The sequence below is a fragment of the Corvus moneduloides genome, chromosome 4, assembly GCF_009650955.1.
Source record: "Corvus moneduloides isolate bCorMon1 chromosome 4, bCorMon1.pri, whole genome shotgun sequence".
Taxonomy (NCBI): domain Eukaryota; kingdom Metazoa; phylum Chordata; class Aves; order Passeriformes; family Corvidae; genus Corvus; species Corvus moneduloides.
The window spans coordinates 54,918,669-54,935,985 of NC_045479.1; the positions used below are offsets into that span (position 1 = coordinate 54,918,669).

Genomic DNA, 17,317 nt, shown 5'->3' on the forward strand with positions numbered 1-17,317 from the left:
GCTGCGCGGGGCCGGGGCGGGCGCGGGCGGCGCCGCTCGCTCAGGCCCAGCCCCTCGGCCCAGCCCCTCGGCGCAGCCCGGCTCGGCGGCGCTGGGCGCTCCCGCTCCCCCGGCCCGGGCTCTTTGTCGGCGCGTGCCGGCGGGGGTCGGCGGCGCCATGTCCTCCCCCAAGAATGGCTTCTACCGGCAGGAGATCACCAAGACCCTCTGGGAAGTGCGGGACCGCTACCGGGACCTGCAGCCTGTGGGGTCCGGCGCCTACGGAGCCGTGTGGTGAGCGGGGCGGCGGGGGCAGTCCGGGCGGAGGCGGTGGCGGTGGCCGGGAGGACGCTGCCGGGCCCGGCCCTCTGGCGTGCTGCTTCTGCCAACTTTTCCCGGTTGTTGTCCGGACCCGCCCGGTGCCGCCGGCCCCAGGGGGGCAGAGGGGCGGCCCCGCTGCTCACCTGGCCTCACCGCTGTCCCGCTGGGGGAGCCGACCCACGCGTGTTCCGTCCCTGGGGCGAGCAGAGCCCGGAGCGCTGCTCCAGCCGTGCCCGGGGAGCGCTGCCCGCGGCTGTCGAGTCCGTCCCGCGGCACCCCGGAGCGGCAGTGTCCCCAAGCCCGGGGTGTTGTAGCCCTTTGGACGGGCCTCTTGGTTTGGGTCTGCGTTGGTGGTGGGTTTGGGCGTTTTGTGGGATTTTTTTGTCTTATTTTTGGTTTGGGTATTTTTTTTTTCCCATTCTCTAGCTGTTCCTCTTTAAAGCTTTTAGTATTTGTCTACATTTCATCACAGAGTGTGGCAGGCGAATGAAGTGAGATGGCTGCTGGCAGAGGTGCTCTGGGGAGGTGGTCTTCCCCAGGGCATGGGGGCTGCCGGCCGAGGGCCCGGCAGCGAGGGGCAGGATGCAGCCACTGCTCGGTGCCGGCCGGGGTTGCTCTGGTTCGCAGACTTGCTTCGGTCCTTGCTCACCAAACTCTTTCTTTTCCCTTAAAGCTCAGCCGTCGATGGAAGAAGTGGCACCAAAGTGGCCATTAAGAAATTGTACCGCCCCTTTCAGTCTGAACTCTTCGCCAAACGAGCTTACCGGGAGCTGCGTCTCCTGAAACACATGAAGCATGAAAACGTGAGTTGGGTCATTAGCTCAAAACCATAGCTTAGGCACTTTAAATCAAAGAAAATATTTAGATTTGGACAGGGCAGATGTGTAGCTGAAGGGAATTCTGGAATCTTTCAGCCTGTCTTTTGTCTGTCCTACAAACATCAGTTCACACAAACTAGAATATCCTGTGGGAAACACCACTTAATTTCCATGTAGGAAAGACTGGGTGGGGAAGGTTAGGACCACAGTGCAATTTGCTCAGCACTAGCGAGAGGGATTAAAGACCAGAAATTACAGTTTCCATCACTGTGTTCCTGTGAGTTGCAGGAGAGTACAGAGCATGGGTCTGTAGGTTTCAGGTGCCAGCATCTTCTTTTTCTTTCTTTTTTTTTTTCCCCTGAGCTTGCATGAAGATGCACACGTGCAAACGTTGAGGAGGGGTTAGCATTTTTCTCTTTTTTGATCATTCACGAAGCATTTGAAAGTTTCAGGCTCGTATTACTGTGAAACGGGAAAAGTCCACAAATGACTAAACAAGTTGCTTTACTATGAAGCAGAGAATAGCTTATAGAACTCTGCACATAATTCCCATGTAACATGAAAGAAGAACAGCTGTAGAAAGAAGTGTTGAAAGAAGTTAAAGAAAGATACGTGGTCCCAATACTGCTTAGTGGTTTAGGGAAAAAATTGAAGAAGTTTGTGTGAAAACAGTTTTTGTGGAGTCAAAGCATGGATTCCAGGTGAGAAGGGCTTGGAGGATCATAGTAGTAGTTTTAAGTGCTATTCATGAAGAATGCATATGAAATAAAAAGCCTGATAGTTTGGAGGGAGTTGTTAAAATGATGCATAAGAACATCGTTTAAAATGTTAGTTGATGTGGAAGATTAGAGCATACCTCCATTCAGAGGGCCTTCACAAAAAGCTGAGAGATAGAAAGTGAGGATGGGAGAAATTGGTAATAATAACTAGTCTTTGCCATTTAACATTATAATACTAATATTGTGAGTATTAACTAGGTTCGTTTGAAGAATAATTTGTGGGATATCCTGACTGTCCAGAGGGAAAGAAGAGCTTTTGTAGGTTTAAGAAACTGTCTGCTTGTATATTTTAATCTAAACCTTTTAGTCTGATTACTTCATAGTAGCTGCTTCATAACCACTGCTGCACATGTTAAAAGAGTTAATGTTTGCAGGAAACTTCTGTGTATGGGCTTTAATACTCTCAGCGTTTTCTTTACTGAACATTTGGGAGTGGAGCAGCCCATGCAGTTGCCAAGCTTCTAACTGTGTCCAGAATTCTGAGATTATTTTTCTTCCATTTCCCAGAATAATCTGTTGGGGAGCATTTTCCACTCCTAGCAGGTTTTATGCAGTGTATGCCCTTTAGAATAATACTCTAGAACACCACTGTGACTCAATTGGTAATGAAAGAGTCCTGAAGAAAATGCTCACTGGGGAACATGAGCACAATGTGTACAAATTACAAATCAATCTATGTGAAGGAATGGAATGATTTACAGTCTTAGGAAACAGTTTGGGCCCCAGAAAAAAGAGGTTTATGTACTAAAGAAAGATTTTAACGTGAATTATGGCATCTACTTATTAGAGAACAAAGACTGAATAAATGATCCTGCAGAGATTGGAGGCAGAAGCTGACTATTCCACCCATCTGAGATGAGACTGACATGGTAGTACAGCCATCAAGACAGTTCCTATCCACCACCCTAGCCTCACTGCCTTTTGTCAGTCGTGTTGCCCATGGTGAATTAGGAGCAGCAACCATGCCTTTTAGGATTTTCGGTTCCCGAGCTGATCTCAAGGGTACTCCTTTAGCTGCTCCACCCATCCAGTATTAAACCAGAATGGCAGTATTGCTCCTCATCATGATTTTCAGCCTGACCTCTTTGACCCACGACCATTCTGTCAGAGAGCTGCTTTTTATATTTCATACAATCACAGAATCGTAGAATGGCTTGCATTGAAAGAGATATGAAAGACCATCTAGTTCCAGCCTTTCTGCTGTGGGCAGGGACACCTTTCACTAAACCAGGTTGCCGAGAAGCCCATCCAACCTGTCCTTGAACACTTCCAGGGATGGAGCATCCACAACTTCTCTGGGCAACCCATTCCAGTGTCTCAGCACCCTCACAGGAAAGAATTTCTTCTGTTTATTTGATAGTTAAAATTACATCCAATTCACTCTTCTTATCTGTTTTTGTTTCAAAATTACTTCTGTAATCACAAGGAATTTCATGTTGGCTTTAATGGAAAGTGTGATGTTTTGTTTGTTTCACTGTGATTGCCTCTCAAAGGACCATCTCTGCCCCTCGTAGCTTTCAGGGAATTTTTGTGTTAAGCATGCAGCAATGCATTATCATAATTTATTTAATCTTACGCTCTATTCAGAATGATGGAAGAAATTGTAATGGTCTGATACATTGTGTTAAAAATAGCAGCTCTGATCCTTCATTAAGATAGCAGAAGATACCATTAAACCTGTGTCTCAGTGATATAATTCATCAGCATGTCAGAATAAAAATGGAGGAAAACTACTGCTTAATACCCTAGATGACCTCCATTATATACCCTTTGAGGAATATGCTCATCTTTTTTATGTAGAAGGGTTTTAGGATGACCAGGAGTCCTGTAAAAGCAAATACAGGAGTAATTCTCCTGAATTTTATGGAATTCAAAATATTTTACTTTGTAGGGAAGCTAACTCACAGGTGAATTTGCTTGTGTATTTAGGCATTTTCAGGAGGAGGTGACTGGTTGCTGGCATACCATCTTTCATTAGACCTTTTCACTCCATAATGGCTCTCAAGTAAATGTAGTGATGCATATTTCTACATAGACCATGTGGCGAGGAATGTTTCTATATAAACCATGCAGACTTGATCGCACAGGACTTCTCATCAACCCTTTGTAAACAAGTCCAAAGGAGTAATGCTGTTGAGGGCCAAGGACAGAGGCTGTGAGTGAAGAGGATGAGATCTGGCTGTTAAGAGATAAATCAGTCTTTAATGACACTGGTATGCTTTTTTTGGGGTTTATTTTTTTGGGGGGTAGGGCTTTTAATTTGAGAGGACCCAGGATGTTTCCCAAACTTCATAAGCTGCTTCTACTACCAAAGAAGCAGTTTAACCCAGATCAATTCCTACAACATTGCCGAAAAGAAAAGTTTGTTCCCAGTGGGATAAGCTGCTGGATCACTCTGTAGCTGCATAAATAGCTGGCACAGGGGAGGGCATGGTATAGAAATGAGGAATAAACACAGCTAAGGCAGAATGAAGGAAGCACTGCTTGGGATTGTTTTACTCTGTCATTTAATCATGCTAGTTTGTAGTATTCATCCCATTACAACCTTAGCAGCTCTTGATTATTTCTTTCACATCTGTTGGATCTTGTACAGAGTCTTTATACCTTTAGGAAATACTTTCTAGTAGTGCTTTTTCTGTTCTGTGTTTCTGTCCATTTTGAATTCATTTAAAATGAGGACCTTTAAAACTTATCTATTATGGCACTGGCTTAAAACCAAAAGCAGTAAGAATATGGCCAGCATGCTAACTTTGGCCCTGGCTTTAGCTCTCAAACATTTGCATAGCTCTGTATTTGTGTATTCTGCAGTTAATGGAGATGTCTGTGTATGCAGTGCGAAAGTCAGACAAGTAAGTGAAGATGCAGAACATTTAGTTTCTTTTGGCAAATAACTTGGATTTTCTAACACATTTGGACTGTAAGTGATACCTTGATACCCTCTTTTGTTGAAACAAGTGCAGCTGGACAGTTGTTTGCAGTGGTCCAGCCCTGGCGCCCTGCTCACCTCCAGCTTGTTAAGAGAAGTTTTCAAGCAGGAGTGCAGAATAGCTGGCAAAGGGAGATGGCACTGGAGAGAGGAAGAGAAGAGCTCATGCTGGTGGCTCCTGTCAGAACAAAGTGTGGACTTTATCGAAGTGTGGTGTGTGTACATATGTAAATACCCCTGTGTACATATGTATATACCCATGTACATATAGGCACCCATGGGAATTCTGACGCAATTCTGCCAATTAAATTCTCAATGTGTTTTTGGTGTAAAATTTCTGACAAATGCCCATTAAACATTTCTTGGGTCAGTTAATACTCTACAGATGTTTTCCCTTCCTAGAAACTCTGTATGTAAGAGGCCACTGCAGTAATTGTTTAAAGGTACTCTATATTATGCTCTCATTCATTGCTCAGAGTGGAAATTATTCTCTGGTGTATTCCCACATGTGAAGACCAGTGTGTGTTTTGCATTATGAGAAACATGAAGCTTTTTTTTCCACTTTGCAAGGAATTGGATACCCAACAGACACTAAATTACCTGTCTCTCTACAGTTACATTTTTGAGGATGATGCACTTTCAGGTTGACTGCTTTTTAATTGTTTTCTTTTTTATTTTGAAAAAATGTTGAGCTTTTTATTTACACCTACACAGTGTCAACCACAGGAGGAATTAGTTCCAGAGAAAATAATGGGTCAGGCTGTGTTCCTGCTTGAGAAAAATCTTAAATCTGTCACTTTTTGCAGTTCATCTAGCCTGACATGAGCAGTGGAAAGCAACAGCATCTGCAGTGTACAAAATCAGACCAACAAGGGAGTTGTAGATGAGTGATGCCTTAATGGATGAGAGTGTGCTTACTGTGTTAGAAGAGGTTTCCTGCAGCAAGTCCTGCAGGACTGCACCAGCTAAAAATTCACATTCTTTGGGTACATATATGCCAGTAAAGTGCAATTCAGGAATCCTGTCTGGAAATGGTAAATCTCCTTATTGGTCCTTATGAAAGCAAAAACACAGTTATAACTGGACGGTTTATTGCTGTCAAAAATTTGTAAGGGAGAAACACTCCTGTCTGCTTTTCTGCTGGCTGAAAGCTTAGCACATCTAGGGAGCTAACAGGACACTGGAGTAATTTTATTTTGGTATTCAAAGGTCAATAAATCAACATAGGGGTATCTGTTGTCATTTTTGCTTATTTTCCTAATCTGACTAATAGATGTTTTATGTAGGCTGGGTTTCAGCTGATAGCCATTTATTCACACCCAGCCTTGGGTACTAATAAAGCAGACTGATGAGCTTATTCCATGAAATGAAAATAAGAAAAACAGCACCGAAACCCAAACTTTCTCTTTTGATTGCCATCCAATCTAGAGATGAAGATGAGTCTGTCTGCAGGATTTGAATCTGTCCAGTGTTACATATTAATCCTTTGAAGGAAGAGTGTGGTGATGCTCATGGGTATGCCAGTGTGCTGACTGGCAGGAGAAAAGAAAAGGAGGTCTTGCAGGCATTCTTCATCTCATGTGTTGGTACTCTGTGAGGAAGAAAGGTGACTGTGGTGCAAGCCCTGGCATGAGTAGTTAAAATTTTAAAAAGATGGAGAGTTCTTAGTGTAATAAAAGGATGCAGGTGCCCATGATGTAGATCAGCACAGGAACATGAAGTTAATCCTGCAGAAAATTTAATGCAGCATAATACATAGTTCAGTGCACCCTAGCAAGGCTCTCTCTTAAGAAATGTACTTGCATGTTTAGCCTGAGTGCTAAAGCCGCTCAACTTCACTGTGTTTTCATGCATAAAATCTGCAAGATAAAGCAGCACTTACTGTATGAGAGACATAACCTACATTACTTATTAATTTATACTAGATTCAGGTTTTTTCTTGATGTACTGCTGCTTACATCAGAAAATATCTTTTACAGAAATGTAATGGGTCAGTCCTTGAATAGAAGTAATCCAATACATCAAAGTGCAGGGGAGGGCAGAGATGAGGAGCTATTCACCGTTGTGCTCTGCTGTTGGAAAAGGAGGCAGCTGAGAAGGGAAGGGCAGAAACCACTTCACCAATGTGAATCTGTTATTTATTTGTTAACAGTAGTTAAAGTTGGTGAGTGTGGTCAGGGAACACACACAGTAGGGTTAAGAAAGGATGGAAATGCTGCTACTCACCCCCCCCCACTGGCTTCAAAGTAAATGTATACCTGTGGAAAACAAGTCAGACCAGTAGATGGGTAGTTTTGTGGGTTTGCACTTCAGGAAGATGGAGCATCTCCCTTATGAAGACAGTCTGGGAGGACTGGAGTTGTTCCCCCCAGAGAAGAGAAGGCCCTGGAGGGACCTTAGAGCAGCCTTCTGGTACACAAAGAGGACTTCAAGAGAGCTGGAGAGGAACTTTTTACAAGGGCATGTAGTGACAGGACAAGGGACAATAGTTTAAACTGAAAGAGGGTAGATTTAGATTGGACATAAGGAAGAAATTCTTTACTGTGAGGCACTGGCACAGGTTGTTCAGAGAAGTTGTGGATGCTTCATCCCTGGAAGTGCCCAAGGCTGGGTTGGATGGGGCTTTGAGCAAGCTGGTCTAGTGGAAGGTGTCCCTGCTCATGATAAGGGGTTAGAACTACATGAGCTTAAAGGTCCCTTCCAACCCGAACCAATCAGTGGTTCTGTGGGAGTTCCATAGTGTTTACACCCTGTCCTTGAGATAAAAGCTGTTGAAGTGCTTCAGTGGAGGCTGAAGAAATCCAGGTTATTTTTCAGTCAAATGTACAGTAGATGCATTCTTTGTGGGCTTATTTATTTGAGAAATTGACTTTTGGCAGAGTTAATAGGGGTAAAAATAAGACCCTGAAAAGGCAGCACTGCTGTTGATTTCCACAGATGCTTTTCATTGCCATTGCAGACTCTGCTGGGTTCATTCCTCAGATGGGCTTCCATCTCTGATAGTGTCAGTAATTGTGCTGATTAATACCACAAATACATTTACAGAAGGTTTCATAGATATCTCTGTTACATTTCATATAGGCAACACTATGAAAAATAAATTATTCTTGTGATTGTTTATGGTGGTTTACTTTGTGCTGGAACATTATATTTTAAGTATCATAAAGTTCTTTACAAATACTGTCTTTATTGAGAGCATTTCAGACAGAAACAGATTTTTCCATCATATTATAAAGGAGGGAGTTGACTACACTTCGTTCAATTCTTTCCCTTTTCCTGAACAAGTAGCTGGAGTTGTATCTTCCTCAAAGGATTTATTTTATCCCATACTTCCTTGTGCTTAATATAGCTGCAAAAATCTCTGGCCTGAATGGAAATATGAATGACTCTGCTCCAGTACAGGAAGATAATCCCAAACCACAGCTATTAAATAAAGACCTCTGAGGAAAAGGAAATTAGTCCCTTCACTTTTATTTTGAAATTTATTAGCTATTAGTATGTCTTACAATTTTGGACATTAAGATGGATTTCAGGATTCTTAGAAAACCTGATTTGTAAAGCAAGAGAAGTAGTATTGCAAAATCCTTGGCATGTTTAAAGAGTTTTCTGGTTCATTATTTAAAATTCCCTTCTTCAGGAGCTGGGCATTGGTCTTGGTGGCTTCATTTGCTGTAGAGGATTTGCAGCAGTGATAGGTCTGTCTCCATGAGTCTGTGACCTTACCTCAGCAGTAGTGTACATCAGGCAGCATTAAGTATCAGGAGCTCTGTGTACTGGAATGGCTACGCCTTAGAATGTTAGTGAACTTCTTTAGTGTGTTTTGGGGCTGGTGTGTTCTGTATGGAAACATGTTCTTCATGCTCCTGTGTTTCACAGGGGATGCCTGATAATGCCTTGGTGCACAGATGGATGTGATAGAGCAGCCACATTATTTCATCCTCCTCTGTGTCCCTTTTTATTGTGGTGTCCCAGTGTCTTTCACTGCTACATTCAGATGTGATGACGTTTATTTTCTGATGGTTCTTGCTTAGGTGTATGAGGGCATGGAAATATCTGCTTAAGGAGAACAAGTAAGACTTCTGAGGAAGTGGGGCTTGATAAGGAAAGATACGTATTAAATAAAATTACTGCTAAATTATTAACTTCCTTCTTTGTGCAACTTTCCTGGCTGTGTATGCTCTGTGTGTGTGTTTGCGCATACACGCTGCCTTAGGAAATGCCTGTAGAGCTGCATTATGCTCCATTGTTGTGATGTACATCTTTGTAATCCTGTCCTCCTCCATTCTCTCCCTACCTCCACAGAGAAAAGGAAAACCTTATGTAAAACGGTCATAAAAAAGAAAATTCTTGTTGTAATGTTAGCACTAGAGATATTGCTTCAAATAATAACTCTGTGGGTTTAATTATTGTTTTATGGTAGTTATTCTTCTTGAGTTAGTTTCATATAACAGTCCCAGGTAAATATTATTAGTGACTTCTTTTCAAAGATATATGTGGCTACAGAGAAAGGGAGTTGTAATTTTCTGCCTTCATCTTTATTAGTTTTTCTATCTTCATCATTGTGACATTTTGATAATATCCAGGCTAACTGTAGTAGTTGGCCCTTAATGTGGAAAGACTAAAAATAAGTGCAGTAAAGATTTCATCATGGTTGGCGATTTTTATTTAAAGCTTTAAACAAAGGAAGTTGTCCTTTTCTTGCATTTCCCCCCTTCATTTCTGCTCATGCTTCTCTTTATTTTCACTTTTTTTTTTAAAGATACCTGATTTGGATGAACAGTTCTTGATGTATGATCTGATGTGTGTGTGGCCACAAAGATAGAGTTGAACAAGGTTATAAAGGTTATTAGTCTTCTAGCTTGCTTTCTAGCAAAGCCCTGCACAGCCCCATGATGCTGATAATGCCAAAGTTGTGGGTTCAATCCCTGTACAGGCCATTCACTTAAGAGTTGCACTTGATGGTCCTCATGGGTCCCTTCCAACTCAGAATTCTATTTTGTGAATCTGTGACATAGCAGCCTGCACCTGGGAAGCGCCACAAGCACTCTCAGTCTTCCTCTGAACAGACAGAAATGGTCGTGAATTAGGAGCAGAGGTAGAAAAGAAGCAGCTCTAAAAGCCTGTGTTATTTTGGCACTGCCTGGATTAAGCAGCATCTAAACTAAAGTCTGGCTTTAGATAATTCCAGCTACCTCTTTTCGGGCATTGAGTTGTGTATATTTAATTTTCTGGTGTTTAATGGGCTTGAAAGAAGCATTGGTATTTAGTGTAATGTACCCAGTCAGTTTGTATAGTTCTCCCAAAAACCATACTAATAGGAAAAGCTGTGGTGGAAAATCCATTTTACTAGATTGTTATTTCTCTGTTCAGTGATAGAATGCCTTTGTTTGACAAAAAAAGCTCTTTGGAGAACCTAATGTATGAGCCACAGTAAATCATATAAAGTTCTTGCTAATTTTTTCTCAGTAAAACCAGTTTAGTTCTAGTTTCTTCTTTGTACTTCCAATTAGCTATTGTAGTCTATGTACCTAAATTACCCTGTTACTGAAATTAGAAGATGTTTAAAGTGTACTTCATTAATAAGCAGCAAGCCCAGCTAGGTGGAGAGCACTTATGAGTGCTTCATATTATGGACTGATTTGTCTGGTTTATTTTCAACCCTTCAGTAGTTCAAGTGATAAAATACTGTCTCCTCTTACATAAAACTGTTAGCCTCCAAACTTTTAGTTCCAGTAGATACTTCTTATATTTTGTATCACAGGGTAAAGCTGCCCTCTGAGTTATAAAATCTAGCAAATAAATCCTGGCACTATTTTAAGTATTCTTTCTGCCATATTTATGCCTGTAGCTAATGTCTCACTGTGGAAATGTTTTGGATTATATTTTTTCATTTATTAGGTGATTTACACTTTATTGTGTCAAATCAATCATTAATATTTTATTGGGTTTTTTTAGGTCATTGGAATTTTGGATGTCTTCACACCAGATGTAACACTGGAGAAGTTTAATGACTTGTAAGTTCCAAGTTGTTTGTGTTTTGGAGAAGAGCATTGTTGCTTGTGCGGGAGCATTGTGGCTTTTTAAATAGAGAATTTCAAAATCGTTGCTTCATGGACTTTTTTTTTCTGAGTTTCATCTTAATATAACTCGTACGTGCAGCTTTGATGGGCTGGGGTTTTCAGGTTGTCATTAGAACCAGTTTCCTGTCCTACAAGGTATGTACTTCTTTCAGCCCTAGTAAATGGCAGTTTGGTGAATTTCCTAATCCGCCTTTCGAGTATTGATTTCTTACCCTAAGGCCCAGGTTTCTCAAATGGTAGGACAATTCTTAACCCAATCAGGTAGGCTGAAAGTTATCCCTACTACACGGCACATCTCAGTGGGAACCATCCTAATTCAAGGATCAGTTAAGAAGTGCTGATGCTGCTGAATTTTTTTGTGTTTATCTGCATTTTGGTCTGTTGTGCCCTGTGACTGTTTTCCCAGTCAGTGGTCCAAACAGCACCTGATACAGGTTGTTTCTACCACATCTCACTGACCTTTTGGTGGCATCTCAGACACAAGATGTTTAACATGTCTGCTGTTTTACTTGTTTACTGCTGCAATTCTTGCGAATTAGAAGAAATTGCTAGAGAAACAATGCTCAGAAATCCTTTTGGGCTTAATGTAGATTTCCTGTGTTAGAACTGTTCTGGATTTCATCTAGTGTAGCTATGTTTCCTAAACAACCTTGTGTATTTATATGTTAACAATGAAAGCTATCTGACAGAAAAATGTAGAAAATGAAGTACAGAAGACGTGGAGCATGTGTTCATATTGATGAGGAATGTTGTCCATATTGTTTATTGTGCTAGGATTTTATACAGCATATGTAATAGAATGCACATGTATGTGATGAGCATTGAAGCACTGTGTTTTAAATGAGACCTTAAAATCATCCTCCAAATTTTTCTAGCTCAGTGAGGTGGTCATGATTGTGAGAGACATTGCCTTGCATGAATGTCTTAGTTTTCTGTGTAGCAGTCTTTGAAATATCACAACGGTTTTGGTTAGCTTCTTTCTAAGCTAGTTCTGATAACTAGCAAATTTCCATAATCAGTGACAGAACTGGGCAATACCTCTTTATGACAATCAGATAAAAACAGGCTTGGAGGGTAGGAGGGTGATGAAGGAATTGTTTGGTAAATGGAATGATCTATAATTTAATGTTGTAAGTGGATTATAACATATACATCTATGTTTAAATTTACGTGACAAAGTTAATCAAGCTAATCTGTTTGGTTTTCTTTCCTTTTTTGGGGGTTGCGTTTGTTTTGTTTTTTGGTTTTTTGTGGGGGCTTTGTGGGGGTTTTTTTGGTTTTGTTTTTGCTTTGTTTTGGTTTTTTATTTGTTTGTTTTGTTTTAAGCTACCTCGTCATGCCATTTATGGGAACAGACTTGAGTAAGATAATGAAGCATGAGAAATTAACTGAAGATCGAATCCAGTTCCTGGTATATCAGATGTTGAAAGGCTTAAAGGTTTGCCAGTCCTACTACTATTTCGATTTCACAGTCTTTTTTCCTAGCAAACTGTTATGGAGAACTATAAATACTTATAATTTAATAGCTGGTTAAAATTTATCTCACCTTGTATAGTAAAAGAATATATATTAAATAAAACCCATTATATTAATTTATTATATAAAGTATATTTTTACAGCTAAAAAATCCTGGCTCTCTGTTTCTTGTTTTACATTGGATGGTACAGTCCCATCATCATCATCATGAAGCTTCACTGGGTTTGCTTCAGTGTCTCTCTTTAACTGGGAAGCCCATAGCTGAGCACAGCATTCCAGGTGTGTCTCACCAGAGCTGAGAAAAGGGAAAGGATCACCTCCCTCAAGTTGCTGGCAATCCTCTGCCTAATGCATGAGGCTTTTGGTTGTCTTTGGTGCAGGGGCGCAGGTCCTTCTCTGCCAAGCTGGTCAATCTCTGGCCTTGTCTGGCGCATGGGGTTATTTCTTCCCAGGTTTCTGTCGAACTTTGGTGGATTCCTGTCAGCCCATTTCCTCAGCCTGTGGAGGTCTCACTAAATGGCAGCACAATCATCTGGTGTGTGAATATTGTTCTCAATTCTGCATTATTTGCTGAGTTGCTGAGGGAACGCTCTGTCCCATCATCCACGTCAGCAATGACGATGTTAAACAGGACTGACTTCCGTACTAACCCTAAGGGGGACACAGCTGATGGTGGGCCTCCTGCTGGACTTCCTGCCACTGATCACAACCCTTTGATCAAGGCAGTTCAGTCACTGTCCATTAATCTAACTCCTGTTAGATTCCCCTGTCTCTCAGGGTGTTATGAGAAAATTTGAAAAGCCTTGTTCGAGTCAAGGTAAACAGCACTGTCTGCCCTCCTGTCATCCACCAAGCCAGTTGTCTTATCACAGAAGGCTAATGGGCTATCAGGTGTGATTTTCTTCTGTAAATCCCTGTTGACTACTGCCAATCAGTTCTTTGTCCTTGTAATGTTTGGAAATGATTTCCAGAATTACTTGCTTATTACATTCCCAGAGAGTGAGGTGCAGCTGACCGGCCTTTCTTGGTCCTCTTCTTCCTTACCCTTTTGAAGACATGAGCAGTATTTGCTTTCTTATCCTCATAAGGAGCATCTCCTGATGACCATGAGTACCTTGGCTTTTTCATGCCCCTGGTGCAGTTGCCTGTGTTTTCCCACAGTTTTGGTTTTGCTCCCAGTTTGCATGTAGAAGCCTTTCACGTTGACCTTTGTGTCTCTTACCAGGTTCAGGACCAAGAGGGCTTTGCCTTTCCAAATTCCATCTCTGCACCCTTGGGCAGTGTCTCCACATTCCTGCAGGGTGACCTGACTCTGCTTCCACCTCACGTACACTTTTTTATGTTTTGGTTTCCCTAGGAGTTCTTGCCTCCTGCCACCTTTGCTTGATCTTGACTTCTAGTATAGGTTTTTATTATGTGCCCTTGTTTTACACTGTGAAATTAGGAAGGATCCATAAAAGACTATAAGGGACCATGAAGATTTGTCTAGTTTTGAACTGTGTAGGAAAGCTTCATCTTGTAGCTCTTCCAGTAAGTCTTGGGAAGAATAATGATTTCAACGTATCATTTTCTTAAATAAAAAGTATTACCAAATGCCATCTGTAAGTTAGTTGTTGGGCTTGCTCATGATTTTTTTCTTTACAGATAGTAAGCCTGAATGTTAATCCTCTGTTCTTTCTCAGAAATAATGTTAATATTCATCTCTCTTTTATCTCTTAGATATTTTACTTCTGTGGACTGCAGAGCTTACAGCTATAGCAAAACGAGATAATCTTGAATTTAACTGACTCTCACAAGAATGATTCTAAATGTAGTAGCTATGATGGGTTTTGTATGTTTTTGTTCCTCATCTTTTGCTAAATGCCGTTTATTATTACTACTCCTTTTTTCTTCTATTTGGCTTTTAAAAATTGGACTGTGTATATTGAAGTTCATGGTCTTACAATGCAAAAAGAAGATACTCTTTAAGCTCCCTGTTTTTATGTATAACCTATGTTAATGAGATGTGGAAATGATTCTTGGTCTATATTGGTACTACAGTTCTTAAATTACTGTGTTTACCTTTTGGGTATACACAGCTGTTGATCATAAAAAGGCTACTACTTCCTTACTACTTTTTTCTTTCGGTGACGCAATTCCAAGAGAAGAAAAACCTTGACCAAGGTCTGCAGACTTTATCCAGGCTCTCCTGCAGTGACGGCTGTTTAATTCCCGTTGCTGCTCTGGAGACACATGGTGTAAGGAGGCTGTGGCATGGCAGTGTCTTAAATTAAATGTCATTCCTTGGCTGCTGCTGGCTCTGTACAATTTTGGTTTTATGGTCCTGTGCCTGTAACACACAATGTATGGGCAGAATTTCCTCTGTGCTTGTACAGGTAAGTGAAGTCAGTGTAGGGATGTGCTTGTGCAGTGGAAATACAGACCTGATTTTGATACAGGAAAGTCTGGCACATCCATCAGGATGCAGATTCATCCAGATCTGTACTGGCATTGCCAAACGCTATTAAAAACTAGTTAATGCAGCAGAGCAGCATGCTGTGCCTGAACGTGAACATCAGGAACAGCATAACCACGATTCTGTTGTCTCTCAGCACTTAAATACAGAAGGTCAAAATTGTTTTACTCCCATCACAAAACATAATAAATACACATTTTTGTTGAGTCCTGCATTATTGATTTCTCTTTGATCCTACCCTGGATTTTGTGTTTGTATTTTAGTAGATTTTTGCTCACATAGCTTTTTACATATGCTGAGTAATTATCCTTTGTGTTCTACAGTTGCGCATTTAAGTGCAATAATTCCCATTTTACAAATGCTGGAAGTAAAGTCAGATAAACTAAAGCCAGGTTTGGGGAAATTGTTTGTATTTAAACTTGAGGGAATTCACCTCTCATCTGGACTTCAAATGTGGAGTTATGATTTCAGTTTTGTCGTTAGTTCCCTGGTCACAAAACTGTCCTAGTAAGTGTTCTCTCAAGGACTGTGTAAGTGGAGTGGTCTGTTTAAGTTGATGTAACTGTCTGGGAAGGAGGTTTCCAGGAGAGGTATGCTATTCGCTAGGGATTAAAAACATCATTTGTATTAACTTTACAGGCAAGCAATATATGAACTGTAAATAATTAGCTTAGGTTGAATGTAGTGGAAAGGATGAATAATTAATTTAATTAAGTCTAAGCCAGTGAAATGGCTTAGAAACATATTTTGGTCCTAGTGATGTACGTTATCTGACAGATAATGTACCAACAGAGCAGCACTTGTGGCCCCAAAGGTTGATGCTGAAGTCTGTGAATCAGAAAATCTGGAATCCACATGGAGCAACTGTGTGTGGTTGAAGGAAGAAAAGAGGAAGAAAACAGTAGGAATTTAAGGGGATATATTGGGCAAGTTTGTGGCAGGGTTTGTTTGTTAGTGGAGGTTGCAGGGGGGTGGCTTCTGTGAGAAGACACCAGGAAGTGCCTCCATGTTGAACCATGTTCCAGCTGGCTCCAAGGCAGACCTGCTGCTGGCTAAAGCTGAGCCCATCAGCAAAATGCATGGCACAGCTGTGGTAATAGATTCAGGAGGGGTAAAAAATTGCTGTGCAGCAGCTGTGAGAGGGGAGTGAGAAAATGCGAAACAGCCCTGCAGGCACCAGAGTCAGTGAGAATAGGGGGGAAGAAGATGCTACAGGTGCTGGAGTAGAGATTTCCCTGCAGGCTGTGAAGGCAATGGTGGCACAGGCTGCACAGGAGGCGGCACAGGAGGACCATGACAGAGCAGATATCCACACAGCAGCCATGGAGGACCCCATGCTGGGGCCCAGGCATGTGCCCTAAATGAAACTGCAGCCAGGCCACAGAGAGCCTGTGCTGGAGCAGGCCCCTGGCAAGTTATGTGGCAAGACCTGTGGTCCATGGGGGATCCACACTGGAGCAGTCCTCTCCTAAAGGACTGCATCCTGTGTAAAGAACACATGCTGAAAGTGTTCATGAAGGACTGTCTCCTCTGGGAGGGACATAAGAATAAAAGCAGTTACATAGCAACCAGCAGGGATGCTGAGATAGTAACGGTGATAGATCTTCTGTAAGAAATGGTTTGCCTGAATAGTTTCTTACCCCGTGTTTTTGAGAGCACATCTGTACTTACCTCAAAATTACCAGCAGGAGATAAAATATTATTCATCTACTAGACTGTTTTGTTATTTCATATTACTCAGCAAACTGTGGAGAACAGTCTTTGCTGTATCTGTTCCATTAAATTTTGGATTCTCGTTGCACCATTTCAGCCAGAAATACACACCTAGCTGGAAATATTTTTAAGAAGTAGGAGTGGTCCAGTGTTTAAGGCACATTCTTGTAGCCCTGTCTGTGCTAGGAAATGTGTTTAAAAAAAAAAAAGCAGTGTTGCTAGCATGCAGAGGAAAAAGAAAATGAGTCAGTAATTTGTTTATTCTTTTACAGATACCAGTAAATTAGCTGTTTAAGAAAGGGTTAGCCAAGTTTTGCATGAAAATCTTGTACTTTTTAAGGTCTACTGTATCTGGGTTAAAGACAGCCCATCTGTGTTTACTTGGATTGCTTTTTTGGCGGGTCATAGGGAACAAACATAAACTTAGCTAGTGCTCAGTTGAGGCAATATAAGGGAAAAGTGCTTGCAACACCTGGGAAGGAGGAGTATGCCACCCTGTAGATGTTTGTGGTAAAACTCATTCAGCTTCTCAAACTTAGCCTCTCATTTGTATGATGACTTTGTTTTTCACCTTTTAACTTTGATGGCATCTATTCTGAAGAGGGTTTTTTTGTGTTAAAGATGTAACCTGCAATGTGCATTTGTCCTTTGTAAAGTATATAAGATCTTCATGGTATCTGTATTTATGTCTGGTCAAAGGCAAGAAGGCTGTTCATTATTTTTGTCACATTTCAAATCCTGCTGTAACAACCTGTTTACATGTGACCGTT

General features: G+C 41.4%; 1 protein-coding gene across 4 annotated transcripts in view; it reads left to right on the plus strand.

The window, feature by feature from the left end:
- Nucleotides 1-71: 71 nt before the first annotated feature.
- Nucleotides 72-17,317, plus strand: part of MAPK12 (mitogen-activated protein kinase 12) — a 38,518-nt gene continuing 21,272 nt past the window's right edge. For 3 of the 4 annotated variants that reach the window (XM_032107137.1, XM_032107141.1, XM_032107140.1), the window contains exons 1-4: nt 72-273; nt 974-1,103; nt 10,779-10,837; nt 12,230-12,341. In XM_032107137.1, coding sequence (XP_031963028.1) covers nt 158-273; nt 974-1,103; nt 10,779-10,837; nt 12,230-12,341 — 417 coding nt within the window. In that variant the 5' untranslated portion in view covers nt 72-157. The remainder of the gene's footprint in view (nt 274-973; nt 1,104-10,778; nt 10,838-12,229; nt 12,342-17,317) is intronic. The other variant, XM_032107138.1, reaches the window with a different exon arrangement.